The sequence below is a fragment of the Jaculus jaculus genome, chromosome 11, assembly GCF_020740685.1.
Source record: "Jaculus jaculus isolate mJacJac1 chromosome 11, mJacJac1.mat.Y.cur, whole genome shotgun sequence".
Taxonomy (NCBI): Eukaryota; Metazoa; Chordata; class Mammalia; order Rodentia; family Dipodidae; genus Jaculus; species Jaculus jaculus.
The window spans coordinates 5,020,200-5,039,802 of NC_059112.1; the positions used below are offsets into that span (position 1 = coordinate 5,020,200).

General features: G+C 38.6%; 1 protein-coding gene across 1 annotated transcript; it reads left to right on the plus strand.

Annotated features, from left to right (window-relative positions):
* The first annotated feature begins 5,909 nt into the window (after positions 1 to 5,909).
* LOC101615565 (UDP-glucuronosyltransferase 2A3-like) lies at positions 5,910 to 19,221 on the plus strand. Its single transcript, XM_045161340.1, has 6 exons — positions 5,910 to 6,636; positions 9,323 to 9,471; positions 12,759 to 12,890; positions 14,851 to 14,938; positions 15,375 to 15,594; positions 18,394 to 19,221. Exons 1-6 carry the CDS (start codon positions 5,919 to 5,921, stop codon positions 18,671 to 18,673), a joined length of 1,587 nt encoding a protein of 528 aa, XP_045017275.1. The 5' UTR covers positions 5,910 to 5,918; the 3' UTR covers positions 18,674 to 19,221.
* The last annotated feature ends 382 nt before the right edge of the window (positions 19,222 to 19,603 follow it).

The following is a 19,603-nucleotide window of genomic DNA, read 5'->3' on the forward strand; positions in this document are numbered from 1 at the left end:
GTCTTCAAAATAACATCAACCTAGAGCATTTCAGCCTTCCGTGAATCAGAAATGAAAGCAGAATCATGACCTTCTTGTAAGGCAGTGAGGGTTTTAGGGATTTGTCATGTTATAATGGAACCTGTGAAAAGACTTCTGCCATTGAGCTATACTACCTTTGGCAATCCTACCACTCTATTTTCACCTCTACTTAATCACTGGTTCCCATTCTTCATTTTCCTCTTTGTGGGGGAAAAAAAAAAACTTTAGACCATTAGTTCTCTGTAATAAAAGAAAAAAAATCTTCAATTTTGAACCAATTTTATAAATCTTCTAACCATGTTTGACTGTAAACTATCTATATATGTGGCCTACAACTACAAGTCTAATTGTGTAATATTAGAAACAAGCAACTTATAGATTGGAAAATAATCTCCCTATGTACAGTAAAAAAAAAAAAATCACTGGGCTTTCAATACAAGTCCAAAATTATCCCAGTGTTCTGACACAAGTTTTGTAAGAGATGGCATTCTCTAGTAGTTGAAATGTGTATTTTGCAGCTCTGAGGTAGGAACTCTGAAATCATTCCTTCCATGTGTTTACTGAGAGTGAATAACTGAGGACACACCACATTTCCCATTGCGAAGACTTTGGCATGAGGACAGTGTAGATACACTTATGTGTGTCCTTGTGGGTAACTATGCCTCCAACCTTTGTGCTCTGAATAGGCTTAAAACCCCAGTAGTTACAAACATGCATTAGCAGAACACTAGGTTTTGTGATATTCTCTAAAATATGAAGCAGCATTTCTTGGAGATGTAGCTCATTTCCAGTCTTGAGCAAGGGAATTAGAGGGGGGTGTATAAAACATCTTGAGGTGCTCAAAATAATAGGGCCATGTCAAACAACAGAGGAACCAATGTGCAAAAGGATACAGAGTCAGAGCAACCTCTAGCTACAAAAATAAGCAATCATAATACCTGGGGTGAATATATAAATGAATCAATCTTTTTATTCCATACATCAGTAAATAATTTAGTATGTGTCATTTTAAGTTCCATTTTATAAAGAAAGAATGGGGGAGAATAAAGTATGAGACAAAGGAGATGAGACCATGGCTAAAGTGTTTGAATGTGAGAATGAAGACCTGAAATGGCATTCTTTGTATCTATATAAAATGATGTGTATGGTGGCATGCATTGATAATCTCAGCAATGGTGAACAAACACATTGAACCCAGGGCTAACTGTAGTTAGCCCTACTGAATCTTGAGCTTCAGATTAAGCAAAATATCCTGTCCCAAATAAATAAATAAAGATGGAGAGCTACTGAGGAATCCAATGTTGACATCTAGCCTCTATGTGCACATATATCCACACACACATAATTCATAAACATACAGAAAAAGAAATAGTAACAGTTTAAAAATTTATGTAATATTATGTAATATTAACATTTTTATGCTCACAGTAAAATAACAAACTGGGAAATTATATTATCTTAGGAAGTAATATCTCCTAATATCTTTTCTTTTCCTTTCCCCAGATTGCATTTATCAAAATGTCTTTACACATTTTACCATCTGGTGAAAATGCCAATATTCTCTCTGTGACCTTTTATGATAAGTTGGGGCCAAATATTTCTTTAGAACATCAGTCTATTTGTATGTTTCTAATATTCTTTCACGGGTCCACATTGTGTAATTTATGCCTGGCAAAGCAATGCAAGGGAAGAGGGGCTTGTTTTGGCTTACACATGGAGATGTGGTTTGCCATGAGGAGCAGGACGTGCTCACAGAAGTGGTTTGCAGCCACGCTAGCAGATTCAGAACGCTGCTTGCTTACATGTCAGCTGGTGAGGAGGGAGACGGGGAACTCCAGCTGCCAGCTCAATTTCCTCTTTTTCCTGTTGATTTGGTTCTAGACTCCATCCCATTGAAGGTGCTGTCCATGCTCAGGTCCTCTTTGGTCAGACAATCCTCTGGAGAAAACCCATCCCAAAATATCCAATCTTTTGCCTTAATCCAATCAACTAAATAATCAAAATTAACTCCCACACAACCGTAGGAGCTAGACAACCCCACGTAGGCAAGATCAACCACAAGATTCAGGCACCTGAGACAATTCTCCAGAGGGCTTAGACATTCTGCCACATTTCTTCCTCCATTGAAAACCTAAGTCTAGGTGATGACCTCGGATTTCTGTTCTGGGATGTCGTTATTTTAGCAATTTTTAGGTTACTTTAACTATTGACATTTAAATTCCATTTATTAATTTTATTTTTATTTATGAAATTTTCTTAGGCAGTTGTCATGGTTATTCTTTTTTATTGTTTCTTTTTCCTTCTTGCTGTTTTCAGATTTCACTTTAAGCTAAATTTTTAAGCATATCTTTAAGCATAATTTGACAAATAATTCATGTTTTATGTTGAAAGAGCTATTGTCTCAATCATTAATACTTCCTGACTCTTGCTTATACTGTTTCTAATATGAAATTTCATCTCAAGGTGAACCCAGTTACTTGTCTATTTACTATCTGCTCTCTGAGAAAAGTTTGAATCAGGTTTAGTTTCAGCAAAATTATATTCTAACTTCTGTTTAAACTAAAAGTTCACACCTTGACTGATGGTTAATGATTCTCAAGGAGTATATTTTTATTCCACGCAGAGCCACGCCAAGCCCCCAAATTCCCCTTGATGTAAGCCTCTGTTTACTGTAGGCCACCTGTACAAAGTGAGAGTAGAACTTGTGGGTCAGCACCAAGGTTTTGCACACTGTCTTATCCCTAGAGTTCAATGCATAGCTTCTCAAAGAAAAATAGCTCAGATTTTGTTAAAAATTGTGCCTCAGGATAACCATTTTTACTTAAAAAAATTATTAGCAAGCAGAGAGAGGGGGCGGGAGGGAGAGAGAGACAAGCAGAGCACAAGCCCACCGTGGTCTCCTGCGACTGCAAATGAGCTCCAGACGCATGCGCCACTTTGCGCATCCAGCTTCAAGTGGGTGCTGGGAAACTGAACCGGGAACATCAGGCATTGAAAACAAGCACCTTTAGCTGCTGAGTCACCTCTCTAGCACTTGGTTTTACTTTTTGAGTAAAGTCAGTTGATCTTTATTTTACTGCTAAATGAAAAAGAGGGCCTGGAGAGATGGCTTAGCAGTTAAAGGTCTTTTTTTCAATGCCTGAAGGCCTTGGTTCAATTTCTCAGTACCCACATAAAGGCAGATGCACAAAGTGGTACATGCGTCTGGAGTTCATTTGCACAGAAAGAGGTCCTGGTGCACACCTTCTCTCTCTCTCTCTCTCTCTCTCTCTCTCTCTCTATCATATATGTAATTGCTATTTTTTAATTTATTTGAAATATTTTATAGGAACTCATAAACCTTGTCCAAGTATGTGGGTAAATTCTTCTCTTCTATTATTTCTGGGCTATTCATCCTATTTTAAAAGACTTCACCCTCTAAGACAGCCATGTTGATATTTTCTTCATGAACATAGTTGGCCCTGTTGTGTATTCTTTATTGTTTCTGACTCTTGTTGCCTTGCAATCTATCAGCAGCCACAGAACTACACCAGTCATACTTACTTAATGTGGCATGATTCTCTAACCTTTGCTGGTAGTTTAGCTTTGCATCTTCTCAGTGAAAACATATTCTGGACCTTCTCATCAGCAAAGCAAAGATGATCAAGAAGTTTAAATTTTCAGTCGTTTGTCTTTATCACCAAATGTTGTAGCTGGATATGACCCTTGATATATCTCATTTCACACTCCATTATTGCATGTATATTAGTATTCTGCCTAATTTCAAAAGATACTTTTCAACTTGATAAATTACTCATTCTTAAAGACTTTTTTTGAGGTAGGGTCTCACTTTAGCCCAGGCTGTCCTGGAATTCACTATATAGTCTCAGGGTTGCCTCAAACATATGGGGATCCTCCAACCTCTGCCTCCCAAGTGCTGGAATTAAAGGTGTGCACCAACATGCCCAGCTTTTAAAAGACATATTTAAAGATTATTTTATTATTTCCTCCTATCTGCCAGCAAATAGCTATTCTAGTTTCTGTTTCATGACTTTGCTGCAAATATCAAACTATAAGCTGAGTTCTTACTTTTTTAGTGGTGATCACCTCTTAATTCTCATCATTAATAAGAGCCTTAATCTTATGGTTCCAGCCACAAACCATTCCCCCTGGCATATTTTCAGAAATTAAAATTGAGTACCACATTCTAACTTCTCTAGATGTTCTTATTTTTTTTTAATATTTTTTGTTCATTTTTATTTATTTATTTGAGAGTGACAGAGAGAGGGGGGGAGAGAGAGAGACAGATAGAGAAAGAATGGGCGCGCCAGGGCTTCCAGCCACTGCAAACGAACTCCAGATGTGTGCGCCCCATTGTGCATCTGGCTAACGTGGGTCCTGGGGAATTGAGCCTCAAACCGGGGTCCTTAGGCTTCACAGGCAAGTGCTTAACCAATAAGCCATCTCTCCAGCCCTAGATGTTCTTATTTTAAGTGGCAGTTTCCTTTCATAACCTGTGTTTATGTTACCGTGGGCTCCATACACAGTGGCCTGGCAGCCCTCCACTCCTGTGGCTTCAATCTCCATGTCATCATTCATTCTCCCATTCTCTTGAGACCCTCAAGTGCAGGTTAATTTCTGTTGTCAGTTTATTCAGAACAGGAATCAAGTAAGATCCAAGGCCCATGGGCAGGTCTGTGAGTGCTTTTCTACGGAGTGTTCACTGATTGAGGAGGGCAGCCCTTGCAGTAGTTGTTTATCTACAAAGAAGTTGTCCTGGCTGCCCCGGCTACTTGCTGGTGTGTCTGCCCTGTTGCTGACATCTTTCCCAGACATCAGAACCCAGCTCCTTTAGCCTTTCAGTGTGGCTCTTCAGTGTCAGACTGTAACTACTGAGGCATCCTGCCTCCTGGCTGGAAAAGCTATCAAATTTAAATCAAATGCAGCAGCATGCAGACAGCAATTGATGGACTGTCCACCTTACATCCTCTAAGCCAGTCTAATGAAATCGTTTATGATACATACTGATTCTCTGCCTCTACAGAATCGTGATTAACACACACTTCTTCACCCAGCTTTGCTTTTCCATTGAGGACTGGAACATATACATGAGCATGTTGCTAATTGTTTGCATTGCCATTGGGGTGTCACCTGATGTCCCCTCTCACGCGCCCCCCACTCCAGTGAAGGAGCCCCACACTGGGCTTATCTGTGCCCACTGTGGGGTCAGGAGTGCACCGGCCATGCTGTGTCCAGGGGAGGGGCAGTGCTTCTGCTCAAGCGAGGTGTTTGCTCCTGTTAAAACAGGTTATTTTTCCTTCCCTTCACATAAAAGAAGCTATTTTTCTCTGAAGTTTTGACACAGGTAACCATAAAAGATATGAAGAATGTTCATCTTATCATATAGTATTTGACTACATAATAGTATGTAACCAATCTTAAGTAAAGTGCCGTATCCTAAAGTTACCACCGCGTTGTCAACCTTCACGTCCCACACAATGATGCTTCACAATAATTGCTATGTGTTTGAATGGATTCTTCTACTACATTTAGAACACATTAGATTTTTAAAAATCCATTATTTTGCCTATTTAAGAAGTGTAAAATAGAGCTATCATAAAACTAAGCCCGATTACTTATAAATATTTAAATGGCTTTAATCTCTTAAATGTTGTCCAAAGTTTCTCTGCCTAGATAATGGTACTTACATATATATGTCCACCTAAGTGCTTTCATAACTCTGGAAGTTAATGTTTGATTACCTTTTGATCTAAGCTGCTATCTATCCAGGAAAGAGATATTTGTCCATGTATGGAGCTTGTATAACTCTGGAAGTTAATGTTTGATTTCTTTTGTAGGCACATTAGTACTTACGCAGCACATATCCCTACTCTGCAGAGCAGTATGAGAGACGCCTCATGGGGCCTGAGAAATGGGCTGTGGCGATTTTACTTCTGCAGCTCTGCTGTGCTGGCTGTGGGCTGTGTGGCAGGGTCCTGGTATGGCCCTGTGATATGAGTCACTGGCTCAATGTGAAGACTATCCTTGAGGAACTGGCAGAGCGAGGGCATGAGGTGATGGTTCTGACTACGCACAATGTCCTGCTGGGTCGCAGCAAACCTTCTACATTGAACTTTGAGGCAATTCCTCTGCCAAATGAAGAAGTTGCTGAACGTTCGTTGAATGACCTTGTAGAGCTAATGGTAAATGTCATGCCAACTTTGTCATTGTGGCAAAAGACAATAAAATTGCGAGATTTCTTTCTAAAAACAACTGAGCAGTTTGAAATTCTCTGTAGGAGTGCAGTTTACAATGAGACTTTCATGAGGAAGCTGCAAGAGTCCAAGTACGACGTGATGGTGATAGACCCTGTGATTCCCTGTGGGGAGCTGGTGGCCGAGTTGCTTCACATACCGTTCGTGAACACGCTGCGGTTCAGCATGGGAAGCACCATCGAGAAATACTGTGGCCAGCTTCCAGTGCCTCTGTCCTATGTTCCTGTCAGTATGGGAGAGCTGACTGACAGAATGACCTTCACAGAGAGAGTGAAAAATGTATTACTTTCAGGTTTCTTTGACTTTTGGATCCAGCAATATGACTATGAGTTTTGGAACAAGTTTTACAGTGAAGTATTAGGTAAGTGAATCTCCTTTTTCATAGTACTATTCACCAAAAGACATATTGAAAGTTCAAGAAATGTCCAAAAGCAAATGAAATGGCATCATATTATTAAGTGAGTTTCACCTAGATCTCTGTAAGTGACAGCAATATAAAATGTATTGATAAGAAAGAAACAGTAATCATTTTTCCATGATTACACTTTGTAAGCAGGTGGCTTTATTATAGTTTGAAATTTACTTGAATATTCCCAAACCAAAGACAAACTATGCATGAATATATGTCAATCTAAGAGAAGATGGCTTTTTCCCCCCTTAGATACAGGATACCTCTCAATACAATGAATTTTCCTTTTCTAAGGTGTCCTGGTTATATTGATAAAGAGTATATCATTTAGCCAGGCGTGGTGGTGCACGCCTTTAATCCCAGCGCTCGGGAGGCAGAGGTAGGAGGATCGCCATGAGTTCGAGGCCACCCTGAGACTCCATAGTGAATTCCAGGTCAGCCTGGGCTAGAGTGAGACCCTATCTCAAAAAACTAAAAAAGAATTTTAAAAAAGAGTAGATCATTTGTTGCAAGAATAAGAAAAAAAAACTCTATCTTATTTCAGTCAGAAACTGAAATGTGTCCTGATTTCCGAATGAGAACTAAATGCCATCCATGGGTCAATTGTAAGAATGGCACTTCCTTCCACCTGGATGCTGGAAGTCCAACATCCAGGGTTGCTAGCACAGTTTCCTGTGGAGGCTTATCTCCTGATCTTGTAGATGGCTACCTTCTCTTGCCTCACAGAGCTGCATCTCTGCACCAGAGCATCCTGGAGCCTCCCTCCTCTCAGAGACACAGCAGCCATATTGGCTTAGGGTTACACCCTTCAGTTCTTTAACCTGAATCGCATCTGAAGTCTCTTTCCACAAACATAGTCAGGTTTCAACGTGTGGATTTTGGAGAATAACAATTAATTGTATAATAATGATTTCATAGTAGATACTTGTTTCTATAACTAACATAAACATACATTATGTATAAAAATCCTGGGCTGGAGAGATAGCTGAGCTGTTATAGGAACTTGCTTGCAAAGCTGGAAGGTCTGGTTTTAATTTTCCAGTACCCATGTAAAGCCAGGTGCATAGAGTGGCAGATGCATCTGGAATGCATTTTCAGTGTAAGAGTCCCTGATGCACCCACTCATAGTCATCCATATAGTCTCTCTCTCTCTCTCTTGCTCTTAGAAGTAAACAAAGATAAATAAATAAATAGTAAGTGAATCCTTAGCTTTGCACATAGTTTTAAATTTCTACTATATTTGTTTCAAAGTAAATATCATTGCATCCGAAATACAGTATCTGGCATTGTTCCAAGCCGGCAGTGCTGGACAATTTTTATTTAAGGTACATATGAACAGTGTCTTGCACTCCCCACACAGGCTTTGTATGTATGCATGTGCCCTGAAACACATACATGCATACATATACAAATAAATAAATAAACTATCTCATTAAATTCATCCTGAACCTCTAAAATTATATACTCAATCATTAGCACTATATGTAGAATGCCTCAACAGTAATAATTAATATTAATTATATAATATTTATGAAATTAGTCACCATAATTATACCTAGTTTATAAGAAAATATAATTATAGGAAAATAATTGCATTATAAATATGAATTCAGTATTGTTGTGCTATAGTCCCTTAGTATAACATTTAAAACGTAGGTAATTCATGAACTTACTTACCACCTTTTGAATATAGGCCATTTCCATGTTGGTGTGAAGCTGTGAGCAGGTTCTCATGTGGTCTGTGAACTTCAAGCTCAGTGCCCTCAGACAGGGACGTTACTGAAGCATTGCCAGGTGGTGACTACTAGCAGCTATCCAGCCTGGCTCCATGCCATCACCAGTTCTGATTATAACTCTTTTTAAGAAAGGGTTTATGTCATAAGTTTTATGTTCTCAGTTGAAAAACATGTTCTCTGGGTATGGAACTGGGTGCCAGTGTCATTTAAGAATACTCAGTTTTATTCACAAATTTTTGAAGTTATTGATAATTGTCTTCAGAACATAATGATGAGAGTGAGTATGAAATGTTGGTGACACTTATGTATTTTTCATCCCAAGTTTAGCTGTCTAGGGTATGAATTAATCAAGGACTTCTTATGGAGGCATGACAAATTAATTTAAGGAGCTGGATTTGACTCAGGAAACAAAGCTGGGCTGAGTTTGGTGGGACTCTTTAACATAATATGTATAACAGTGGACATGAGAAAGTATAAACAGAGATCAATTCTTCCTGGGTGGACACTGGAAACAAGTGACAGATGACAGGAGTATTAGCTGATAGGGGAAATCTGTCTTCTGCAATGGGATTAGAGGAAAAAGTGAATGCTAAGTTTATCAGTAGTTGTGGCTATATTTAAATTTTTGTTGATTTGTTGTTATTAAATATTAATGTATTACTTTTAACTCACTGTCTCCTAAATCCTCATTTCCTCTGTTATAAGATGTCCTTTCTCCTGTCCTTAAATGCTTATCATAGATATGTGATACACATCTATTAATAGATATCTAGATATGATAAGTATTCTACAGGACTTAAAATATTTCCTGATCTGCTTATAAAGAATCATTGGTACATTTTTCCTCAGTAAATCTGTGTTCGTGGTAATGTACCCCACCTAACATCCTGTATGCTCTTCAGGGAGACCCACTACATTATGCGAGACTGTGGGCAAAGCTGAGATTTGGCTAATCCGGACGTACTGGGATTTCGAGTTTCCTCGTCCATACTTACCCAATTTTGACTTTGTGGGAGGACTGCACTGCAAACCTGCCAAACCATTACCTAAGGTAAGTTGCAGATGGTGGAGATTTGGGGAAATTTATAATGAAATACCAGAATTTCCTTCAGAGGTAACAGCTTTCATTACAGTGTGTTGCTGGAAATCCTCACTTTAGGGGTTTGATTCAAGTGTCCCCCGTAAATTTGGGGGTTTTGAACGCTAAGTGCCCAGCTGATGGAGACTTGGGAATTAGCGCCCCCTGGAGGCGGTGTGTTGTTGGGAGCAGGCTTACAGGTGTTATAGCCAGTGTCACCTTGCCAGTGTTTGGCACTCTCCTATGCTTTTGTCCACCTTATGTTGGCCAGGGGGTGATGTCCACCCTCTGCTCATGTCATCGTTTTTCCTGAAATCATGGGGCTTCCCCTTGAGCCTGTAAATAAACCCTTTTTCCAGCTGAAGAATAAAATGATTGAGGTCTTGTGTTGAAAGTGTCTATGAGTCTGTACTTTGGATACCGGGATGGAAGAAGGGAAGGCAGAGCAACAGAGATCACCAAGAAAGAGGCTATAGTCTCCTGCAGCCCAACAGAACCATGCACAGGATCACATGCCCACCTGCTACTTAGAGAAAGAGGCCTTCATCCGATCGTGATGAGTGCGAGAAATGCATGCTGAGGGCAGTCAGTCTGCAAGTGCTCCCACAACTTGATGGGGATGATTATTGGACAGTTTTGTCCTCTAGTATATTGGGAGGAATCAGTGGGAAAAGTCCCTTTGAATTGATGGTGAGTTTGGCTTTTAACCTATTTATTTTAAGGAATATGATCAATATTTAGACATTTCTAGAAAACAACTGGATAATCTTACCAGCAAGCAGTTTATTTCAACTGAGAATTCATATCATCTATGAACAAATTGGATAGACTCAAAGATTGCATTGATTTCTCATGTGTGTGATGTCAGGATCTTTTGGAGTAGAAAAGAAAATGGTATGTCATATAGCAGTATATTTATTTTTCCCATGTGAGCATGCATGTGTGCATGAATATATACATACTTTCATGGCTTCATTTGTGTATGCACACATGTTGAGGCCAGAAGTTAATGTCAGATGTTTTCAGCATTTGCTCTCCAGAATTTTTTTATTCAATTGCTTTTTTATTTGCAAGGAAAGAGAGAGAGAGAGAGAGAGAGAGAGAGAGAGAGAACAGGTATTCCAGTAACTCTTGTCACTGTAATAAACTCCAAATGCATGTGCCATTTTGTGCATCAGGCGTTATAGGGGTGCTGGGGAATTAAACCTGGGTTGTTAGGCTTTGCATACAACTGTCTTTAACCACTGAGCCATCTCACCAGCCCCATCTTGTTCTTTGAGAAAGTACAGTCTAACTAATAAGTCTAATAAGCCAGCCACATAGATCTGGCTATGTCAGACTCCTGAGTACTTGGCTTGCACGTGCAAGAACCGTATTTGGAATTTGGAATTACCTGAGCGTTGGGATCCTACTCAGGTCCTCAGGCTTGGGAGCCATGTGGTTTATAAGCATGTATGGCCGCACCTGGACTTTGATATGTGTGCTGATGATTGAACTCTAGTCCTCATCCTTGCAGACTGGATGTTCTTACACAGTGAGCCATCGCTCCGTATTTAAAATGTAAAACTTCATGCTAGCATTCTGAACGTGCTTTAATTATTAGTCAAGTTATAACTCTGAGCACTCTATTGGAGACTGTTGTATGGGAGGCTAATGATCCAATGTCTAAAGAATAAAGAGAAAGACACACAGCAAGCATAGCTCGCTGGGTAATATTACATCCTGCACTACTGTATCTACTTTCCTTTGCCCATATACATCCTCACAAAGTAACTCACACATATTTTACAAGAGGAAAACTCAGCTTATTAATAAATAGATAATTTCATCAAATGAAGACTAGTTGTGACTTTTGTGTTTATTCTGGATATATCACAAGAGAAGCAATGAGATTCAGTCCACGTCAGTATGGTAGTTATGTGTACTTTCAGTTAATACATATATGTTTGGGCACACTGGAATAAAACTGTAACCCTAGTACTTGAGACCAGGATGCAGGAGAATCTTGAGTTTGAGTACAAACTGGACAACATACCAAGTTTCTACTTAACAAAAGTAAAAAGTCAATCAAACAGCCATAGTGACATTCCTTGAGATTTTGGAAATATTCTGTTGGAATTAAAGAAGCTAACAGTATCAGTCGATTTAACTTCAATGATTTTTATTCTCTATAATTCTCTATCCATAATTTGACAAATATAGTAATTCAGAGGCCACAAAGTACATAGGCCTCATCTCTAGAAAGTGGCCTTCACAAAAATTATTGTGAAGTAGAATTCACTTCCACTAATTTCTAATGCCCAGCTTGGAAAACTGAGAACTCAGATAGTTTTATTTGTGTAGGAATTTATATTTAATTTCTGCTCTAAGGCTCAAATTAACAGATCAGCACTAGGTCAAAATTTGTGGGATTTTACACATGAAGAAAGTAAGAAGTAATGTTTCATAAATAACATAATGTTTCATAATAACAGGAGATTATCAGTTATTTTATTCTAAAATATGGTACCATATATAACATTACTCACAAATTTCTTTCTAAGCTTATAAAAATGGAAGCTCTTTGAGAAAAAATCATCCTGAATGAATTTCTAGTGGGAAAATAGATCAGTCCATTATTGAGTTTTTATGTAAGTGCTGTGATCATTTTAAAAGCCAACTTTGGTACCTTCTTAGGCTGCCTTTAGTCCATTAAACATATTCCAAATTTCCAACAACTCTGTTAGTTGGCACAGTCAAGCACAGACAGTAACAGTTCCACCACAGATCAGAGCAGCTGCCCCTATTGCCTGTTCTCTCCTCTGGTAATTCAATGCCATTTTTGTTCTTGTGTATATTTTATGCGACTTACAGAGATGTTTACTCTTACCAAGACAAACAGGCTCTACATGTCCTGAGACAGAACTAGTCTCAGAATTTCTCCTACATATCTTTTAACTTTTCTCAGCCAGAATTGTAAGTAAATACATCTTCATCCCAGAGATGATGCACATTTTGTTTGTTTTTATGAGAGAGAACGAGAGAGAGAGAGAGAGAGAAGAAAAAATGGCGCACCAGGGATTCCAGCCACTGTAATCAAACTGCAGACATGTGTGCCACCATGTGTGTGTGCAACCTTGCATGCTTGCATCATCTTGTGCATCTGGCTTATGTGGGAGAGTCGAACATGGGCCCTTCGTCTTCTCAGGCAAGTGCCTTAACTAATTCATCTCTCCAGCCCTATTTGTTTGTTCTAATGCAAACCATGTTTATGTCTGCAGGAAATGGAAGAATTTGTCCAGAGCTCAGGGGAACATGGCATTGTGGTGTTTTCTCTGGGGTCAATGGTCAAAACCCTTCCAGAAGAAAAGGCCAATCTCTTTGCCTCTGCCCTCGCCCAGCTTCCCCAGAAGGTCAGTACAACCTCTGATTCTCAGAACGGAGCAGCTTCTGACTATTTGAAAAGGTGCAGCCAATGCTGTTCTTTGCAAACAAAAATTAAAATCTGCAGTCCACTAAGCATAACTAAGGCCAACTTTAAATAGATATTGATGTAACACATGAATGGTGTATTTAGGCATGTCTGATCATTTGCCTACTGAATTACCATGGGAACGCATACTCTTGTGGTTATTAACTTTAACTGAGTAGAGACAAAACTCATTAGACCACTTGACATCATGGCACCAGCACTGAGTGTGACTAGGTACTCTGACAACATGGCCCAGGAAAGAGGGATTAAACACAGAGCAGAGAGACATCATGCCTAAAAAAGCACTCTTAAACCTGGCATGGTAGCACAAGCCTTTAATCCCAGCACTCACTCCGGAGGCAGAGGCAGGACGATTGCCATGATTTTGTGGCCAGTCTGAGACTACAGAGTTAGTCCCAAGTCAACCTGGGCCAGAGTGAGTCCCTAACTTGAACAACAACAACAAAATACACTCTAAATCTCTGAGTTTCATTAATATTTTATTAAAATAAAATGTCCATGGAAGTCTGAGTCATTATTGTTTCCAAATTAAATATTTTATGGTTAAAAAACAAAATCTTAAGTATTATTTCAAAATAACATTCATTTTATAGTTTATGATATTCAATTAACCTTGATGTATATAAATATAATTCTGTATTTCTATTTTCCATGCACTACTCTTCATAAAATATGTTAAGATTCTTTAGTTTTATACATTGGCTAGAGCACATAAAATTGCATAAAGTTTAGAGTGTTATTCAGGCATCTGTGGTGGTTTGAATCAGATGTCCCCATAAACTCATGTGTTCTGAATACTTGTGACTAAGCTGGTGGCTACTTGGTAGGTGGAGCCTTGCTGAAGGAGGTGTGTTTTGGGGGCAGTCTTAGGGGAGCTATAGCCAGCTCCCCATTACCAGTACTTGGCTTACTCTCCTGCTGCTAATTTTACACCTGCTATGGCAGAAATGGTCCAGCCTCTGCCCATGCTATGCTGTCCCGTGACATCAAGAGACTTCCCCCTGAGAGTATAAGCCAAAAAAAAACAAAAACCCACAAATTCTTCCTATCAGCTGATTTTTTGGCTGCTTTCTCACAACTATGAGATGATAGCTTCAACAGTATGTCACAATTTGGGGAGTTTATTTCTACAGTTTTCTATTATAGGTTGTCTTTTAATACTTGATTGGACATTTATTTCATTTTCCTCAAAACAAATATGATGCAAAAAATGTTAAAATACTAACAAAAGTACTTTGTTGAAAATGCAGTATAAGAAAACTTTATCTAATGCTCCAGCACAAGAGGAGAAGAAGGAGAAAAAGAAAGAGATGTAAGAGCAGAAAGAAGAGGAGAAGACAGAAGGAGAGAGGGAAATCTGAAAGGAAGGAAAGAGATAGGAAGAAGTGGGGAGGGAAGAAGAGTTGTCCAATATCAATAAACAATGGAAAGAAAACTGATCGTAGAAGCAACATCTACATATACGTATAAAATGTTACGTTTGAAGCATGACAGTAAAGGTTACTGAATCACAAAAACTAAATGAATGCACAAAGTGTATCTTAAGGGCTTTAAACCCCATATTCTCATTGATTACACTCACCTAATTTATGTGCTGTTGCGTTATTTAAATTACACTCAAGTTTTTTACACAAGTTTTTTAATAATAAACATAAAATTAACAATGGTCTGCATAGTAGATGTCTAGGGAACCTGTTATGAACAGGGAGGTGAGAGCGGTCTTACTATGTATGTCAAGGTTTGCAAAGTTCCACATATAAGCCTCATCTCAACTTCCTCCTAAAGTCGGCAGGCTATGCCCATGCTAGATAATTCTCCGTCCTTTAACACACCCCTACATTGAGTTTTTGCTTGCAGAATCACAGCATTGTTTTTCACAGGTTTTGTGGAGATACACAGGACCGAAACCAGCCACACTGGGATCCAATACTCGGCTTTTTGATTGGCTCCCCCAGAATGACCTTCTAGGTAAGACCCCCAGGCAAGAAAGACTGCACAGATAGGCAACACTTGGTTTGAGTAACTGTTTAACATTGCGTGAGTTAAACATATTTAATTAGTAGAGCTCCACACTTCACTTTCACTTTTAGGTCAGATATTGTTAAACAGTTAGCCATTAAGGTTACAGATACATCCTTCCACAGCTCACTTAAACCATCTTCACTGAAGACCCTCATCACATTTCAAGTTTCCATCAGATGCCCCAGCTCAGTAATAACCTCCCAGACCATGCACTTCCCGCCTCCTTCCTGTGGGATGTCAGGGTAGCTTTGTCCCCCACGTGCTCAGCGTTTGCAGGAAACATTGTCTCCTACTGTTGGTTTTTGCCCTCTTCTGCCTCTGAAAGTCTACCACTGTGATAACTTGAAATCCATACCTACTTCTAACTCTCTCCCCAAACTAGGACACCCCAAAACCAGAGCTTTCATCACCCACGGTGGAACCAATGGGGTCTATGAAGCCATTTACCATGGGGTCCCAATGGTGGGGGTCCCCATGATCGCTGACCAGCCTGATAACATCGCTCACATGAAGGCCAAGGGAGCCGCCGTGGAGGTGAACCTGAACACCATGACAAGTGCAGACTTGCTGGGGGCCCTGAGGACAGTCATCAATGAGCCTTCGTGAGTGCTGTGGCTGGCAAGCCCTCCTTCCCTCTGATGAGACTAATCTTTGTGCTGGAAGATTCCCAGCATCTCATACATTGTAATTGGTGTATTGGGCAATCACAAACTGAGACTAATGTATGTCATGCTTGGTTTATTGCCAACTATTGAAGTGATTTCCAGAAATTGGAAAAACACATACTGACTTCAATTAGTCTGTATAACTTAAAAAAATATATTGTGATTTAGTTATGTTTTCCAGTTAATAAATAAGAACTTACATATTATAGACAATTCAGTAAATACTAAAGGAAAGACATAACATCCTTAATTGTAATCATTTAGAAATAACTTTTTAAAAATTTTTTTGTTATTTTCATTTATTTATTTGAGAGCAACAGACAGAGAAAGAGGCAGAGAGAGAGAGAGAGAGAGAGAGAGAGAGAGAGAGAAAATGGGCGTGCCAGGGCTTCCAGCCACTGCAAACGAACTCCAGATGCATGTGCCCCCTTGTGCATCTGGCTAACGTGGGTCCTGGGGAGTTGAGCCTCAAACTGGGGTCTTTAGGCTTCACAGGCAAGCGCTTAACTGCGAAGCCATCTCTCCAGCTTTAGAAGTAACTTTTTAATTTGGGTGTTTTCAAACACTATTATTAGATGATATTTATTTCTGAATATGTTGTGATTACCAGGATATTATAGAAATTATGTTACAGGAGCTGTTTTGGAGGTTAGGAATATAATTCTTTCTATAATCCATTAGTTTTCATAAATGTTTACCTCAATATCAACTCAGCTGGAATCTTACTCATTTGCTAGTTGCTGATAATTTAATTAATTTTATTGATTATCAAACTAGGTACAAATATGACTTTTTCAAATCTAATGAATATTAATTTTATTTTATTATTAATCATATTATTATTTTAAAAACTATTAATGCAAGACCAGAAAAAACTTTTAGAAAACTCATTAAATACGTAAAGGTATTTAATATTAAGTAATTTCATATTAACTCTAAGGTGAATATTATTGAAATTATATGAGGATACAGAATATAGAATTTGTAGTCTTTCCCTGACTCAATAAACTACTCAAGAAACTCAAAGATTACATTTTTCCATAGTAATAATAATAATTATTCAATTATTCAATGATCAGAAAATACTAGTGCATAAACTGTTAAGTAATAAATATGTGAACATGTTCCTTGACTATCCTGTCTCCCTGATAAAAAAAAAGGGATACATATGTATGTGTGTGTTTAATTTCCATTCACAAAGTTTTCTATAAATAAATGTAAAATTTTATTTTTCCAAATAGAGAAATCTTTGACAAAAAATCTGATTGGGGAAACAAATAAAAAGGTTATTTTACAAAAATAGCTTGCCTTGGGAATTGCAGGAATGGTATGAAATGACTACGTTGCCATTGCTACAGTTCAGTACAGCTAAGCAAGGGCAGGACTGTCTCTAACGGTGCACACAGGATGCATGCAGGCAGCCCCTGCTGCGCCCAGCATGCACACGCCATGTGAATGACAACCGTACTGACCTTTCCCCAGTCCTTCCAGCACCAATCCCTCTTCAGACCGCACACCTCTGTTCTTCTCCACAGATACACCCTGAAACTTTTAATCAATACAGAAAACAAGGTTAGACCAAATTCTGGCTCACAACTTGTGCATCTGGCTTACATAGATACTGGGAGAATTGAATCTGGGCCCTTAGGCTTCCCAGGCAAGCACGTGAGCCTCTAAGCCATCTCTCCAGCCCTGATAAACATCTTTTTAAGTATCTTTTATAAAATTTATTTATTTGAGAGCAACAGACAAAGAAAGAAGCAGAGAGAGAGAGAGAGAGAGAATGGGCACGCCAGGGCCTCCAGCCAATGCAAACAAACTCCAGATGCGTGCGTCACTTTGTGCATCTGGACTTACATGGGTCCTGGGGAATTTGAGCCTCGAACCAGGGACCTTAGGCTTCACAAGCACGTGCTTAACCTCTAATCCATCTCTCCAGCCCCTGATAAACATCTTTTTTATTAAAAAAAAAAAACATTCTGGTTCAGTTATCAAGAATGGAAAAGGAAGGTGTTCCTTACCATTCAAATACATACAAGTCTGGTATATGTTATTTCAGCAAATATTATAACTGTTAAGCCTTGTTATTTTGTTACCAATTTGGTTAGGGGCTCTAATTCTTGAGGAATACTTTTATTCCCTTACAAAGTCAAAGTCCTTCTAAGTGCATATAACATATATTAAATTACGCTAGTAATTTTTATTCCTTCCTGACATTACTGATTGAGCCATTGTCATTTTCATCACAAGTGTACAAATATGTGAAAAAGAGCAATTATCACAGCGAACTATATCAAAACTCTTCATGACCCACTCATGCTGCCTACCATTTCCATATATATATATATATGTAACTATAAACTAATTACACATCTGTGACCATGCATATGGATGGCCCTATAATAGTTGATTACTCATCCTGGTCCTAGAACACCTTTGGACACAATAGTTCACATGACATCCAAATTCTCTCAAAGAAAATAAGTCTATGCATTTAATACAGAGCCTTCCAATTTGTTTACATCTGCATTTCAGCATTGTTTTAACAACATATTTCTTCCACACTTTTCCCTTTACAACTTTCTAAACTCCGGTGTAACTGCAAAAGTACAAGCAAATATTAAACTTTTAATCAATGTATCAATGAACATTGCCTTGTATAATTTATGATATGTAAAACATACTTACCTTCCATAAAAACAAGAACTAATGTCTGACTATATATTCATCTTCCAGTTATAAAGAGAACGCCATGAGACTATCGAGAATCCACCACGACCAGCCAGTGAAGCCCCTGGACCGCGCCGTCTTCTGGATCGAGTTTGTCATGCGCCACAAAGGGGCCAAGCACCTCCGGGTGGCAGCCCATGACCTCACCTGGTTCCAATACCACTCTCTGGATGTGCTTGGGTTCCTGATGGCCTGTGTGGCCACTGCTATATTCTTGGTTGCAAAATGTTGTTTGTTTTCTTGTCAAAAACTTGGTAAGACAGGAAAGAAGAAAAAGAAGGCATAAATCAAGAAAAAAATAATATTTTTTCTAGGTTTCACAAAGTCCTCAATAAGGCTATCCTGTTATTTTATCCACAGTGAATTCATCAAACACACATTTTCATCTTATTTTCAAACACCCATTATTCTATCTTAGCCAGGGTTGAAGACTAGAATTCAATACAATATTTATCTACTCTGTTCATTCTTCCCTTGTCAGTTCCCAGGTAGCCTTACCAATCTCCTCTCACCTGGTCTACACAAAGGGATCATTAATTCTAAATATGTTTTATACAAAGTATCATTTTAAAATTCAACCTGAAGTGATATGATGGCCAACAGTATGATGAAGACACTCAATGAATGGCATTGATGTTTGTAAGGTCCTCACAAAGGTGGAAGTCACAATCCCCACAAATCCTACAGCAGAAGACATTCCCCAGAATGAATGTGTTATGAGAAGATTCATGATTTTCTTTTTAAACAAAAATGAACTTTTCTGTTTCTCCAGTGTCACAGGGATGCATGAGTTCGTAATGGATATGGCATATCAGGGCAAAGGCCTGGAAATCTGAGAAAATTTACATAATCATGTTTTGTCTTTCCTCAACAAATACCCTTACTTGCTGTCTCATAGCAGGTTTTGGGCAGTGTATACAAGTAATAAATGGATTATGTCATCATTTTTTTCCTCAACTATCCTCTAGTATATTAAAAAATAGATATCTTTAGAAAGATTATCATAATCAATATAGACTAGAACAACATTGTAATTTTATGGAACATATGAGTAAAAAGAAAAAAAAATAGGTCTCCAATGCAGAACAATCACATTGAGATTTATTTATTTATTTATTTATATTTTTATTTATTTATTTGAGAGTGACAGAGAGAGAAAGAGGCAGAGAGAGAGGGAGAGAGAGAGAGAGAGAGAGAGAGAGAGAGAGAGGGAGAA

What these genes read in the sequence shown, in the direction of transcription:
- LOC101615565 (XM_045161340.1), top strand. Translation starts at nt 5,919, where the DNA reads ATGGGGCCTGAGAAATGGGCTGTGGCGATTTTACTTCTGCAGCTCTGC. An exon ending in CTGCCAAACCATTACCTAAG is followed by an intron (nt 9,472 to 12,758) that starts GTAAGTTGCAGA and finishes TTATGTCTGCAG; the next exon opens with GAAATGGAAGAATTTGTCCA. An exon ending in CCCCCAGAATGACCTTCTAG is followed by an intron (nt 14,939 to 15,374) that starts GTAAGACCCCCA and finishes TCCCCAAACTAG; the next exon opens with GACACCCCAAAACCAGAGCT.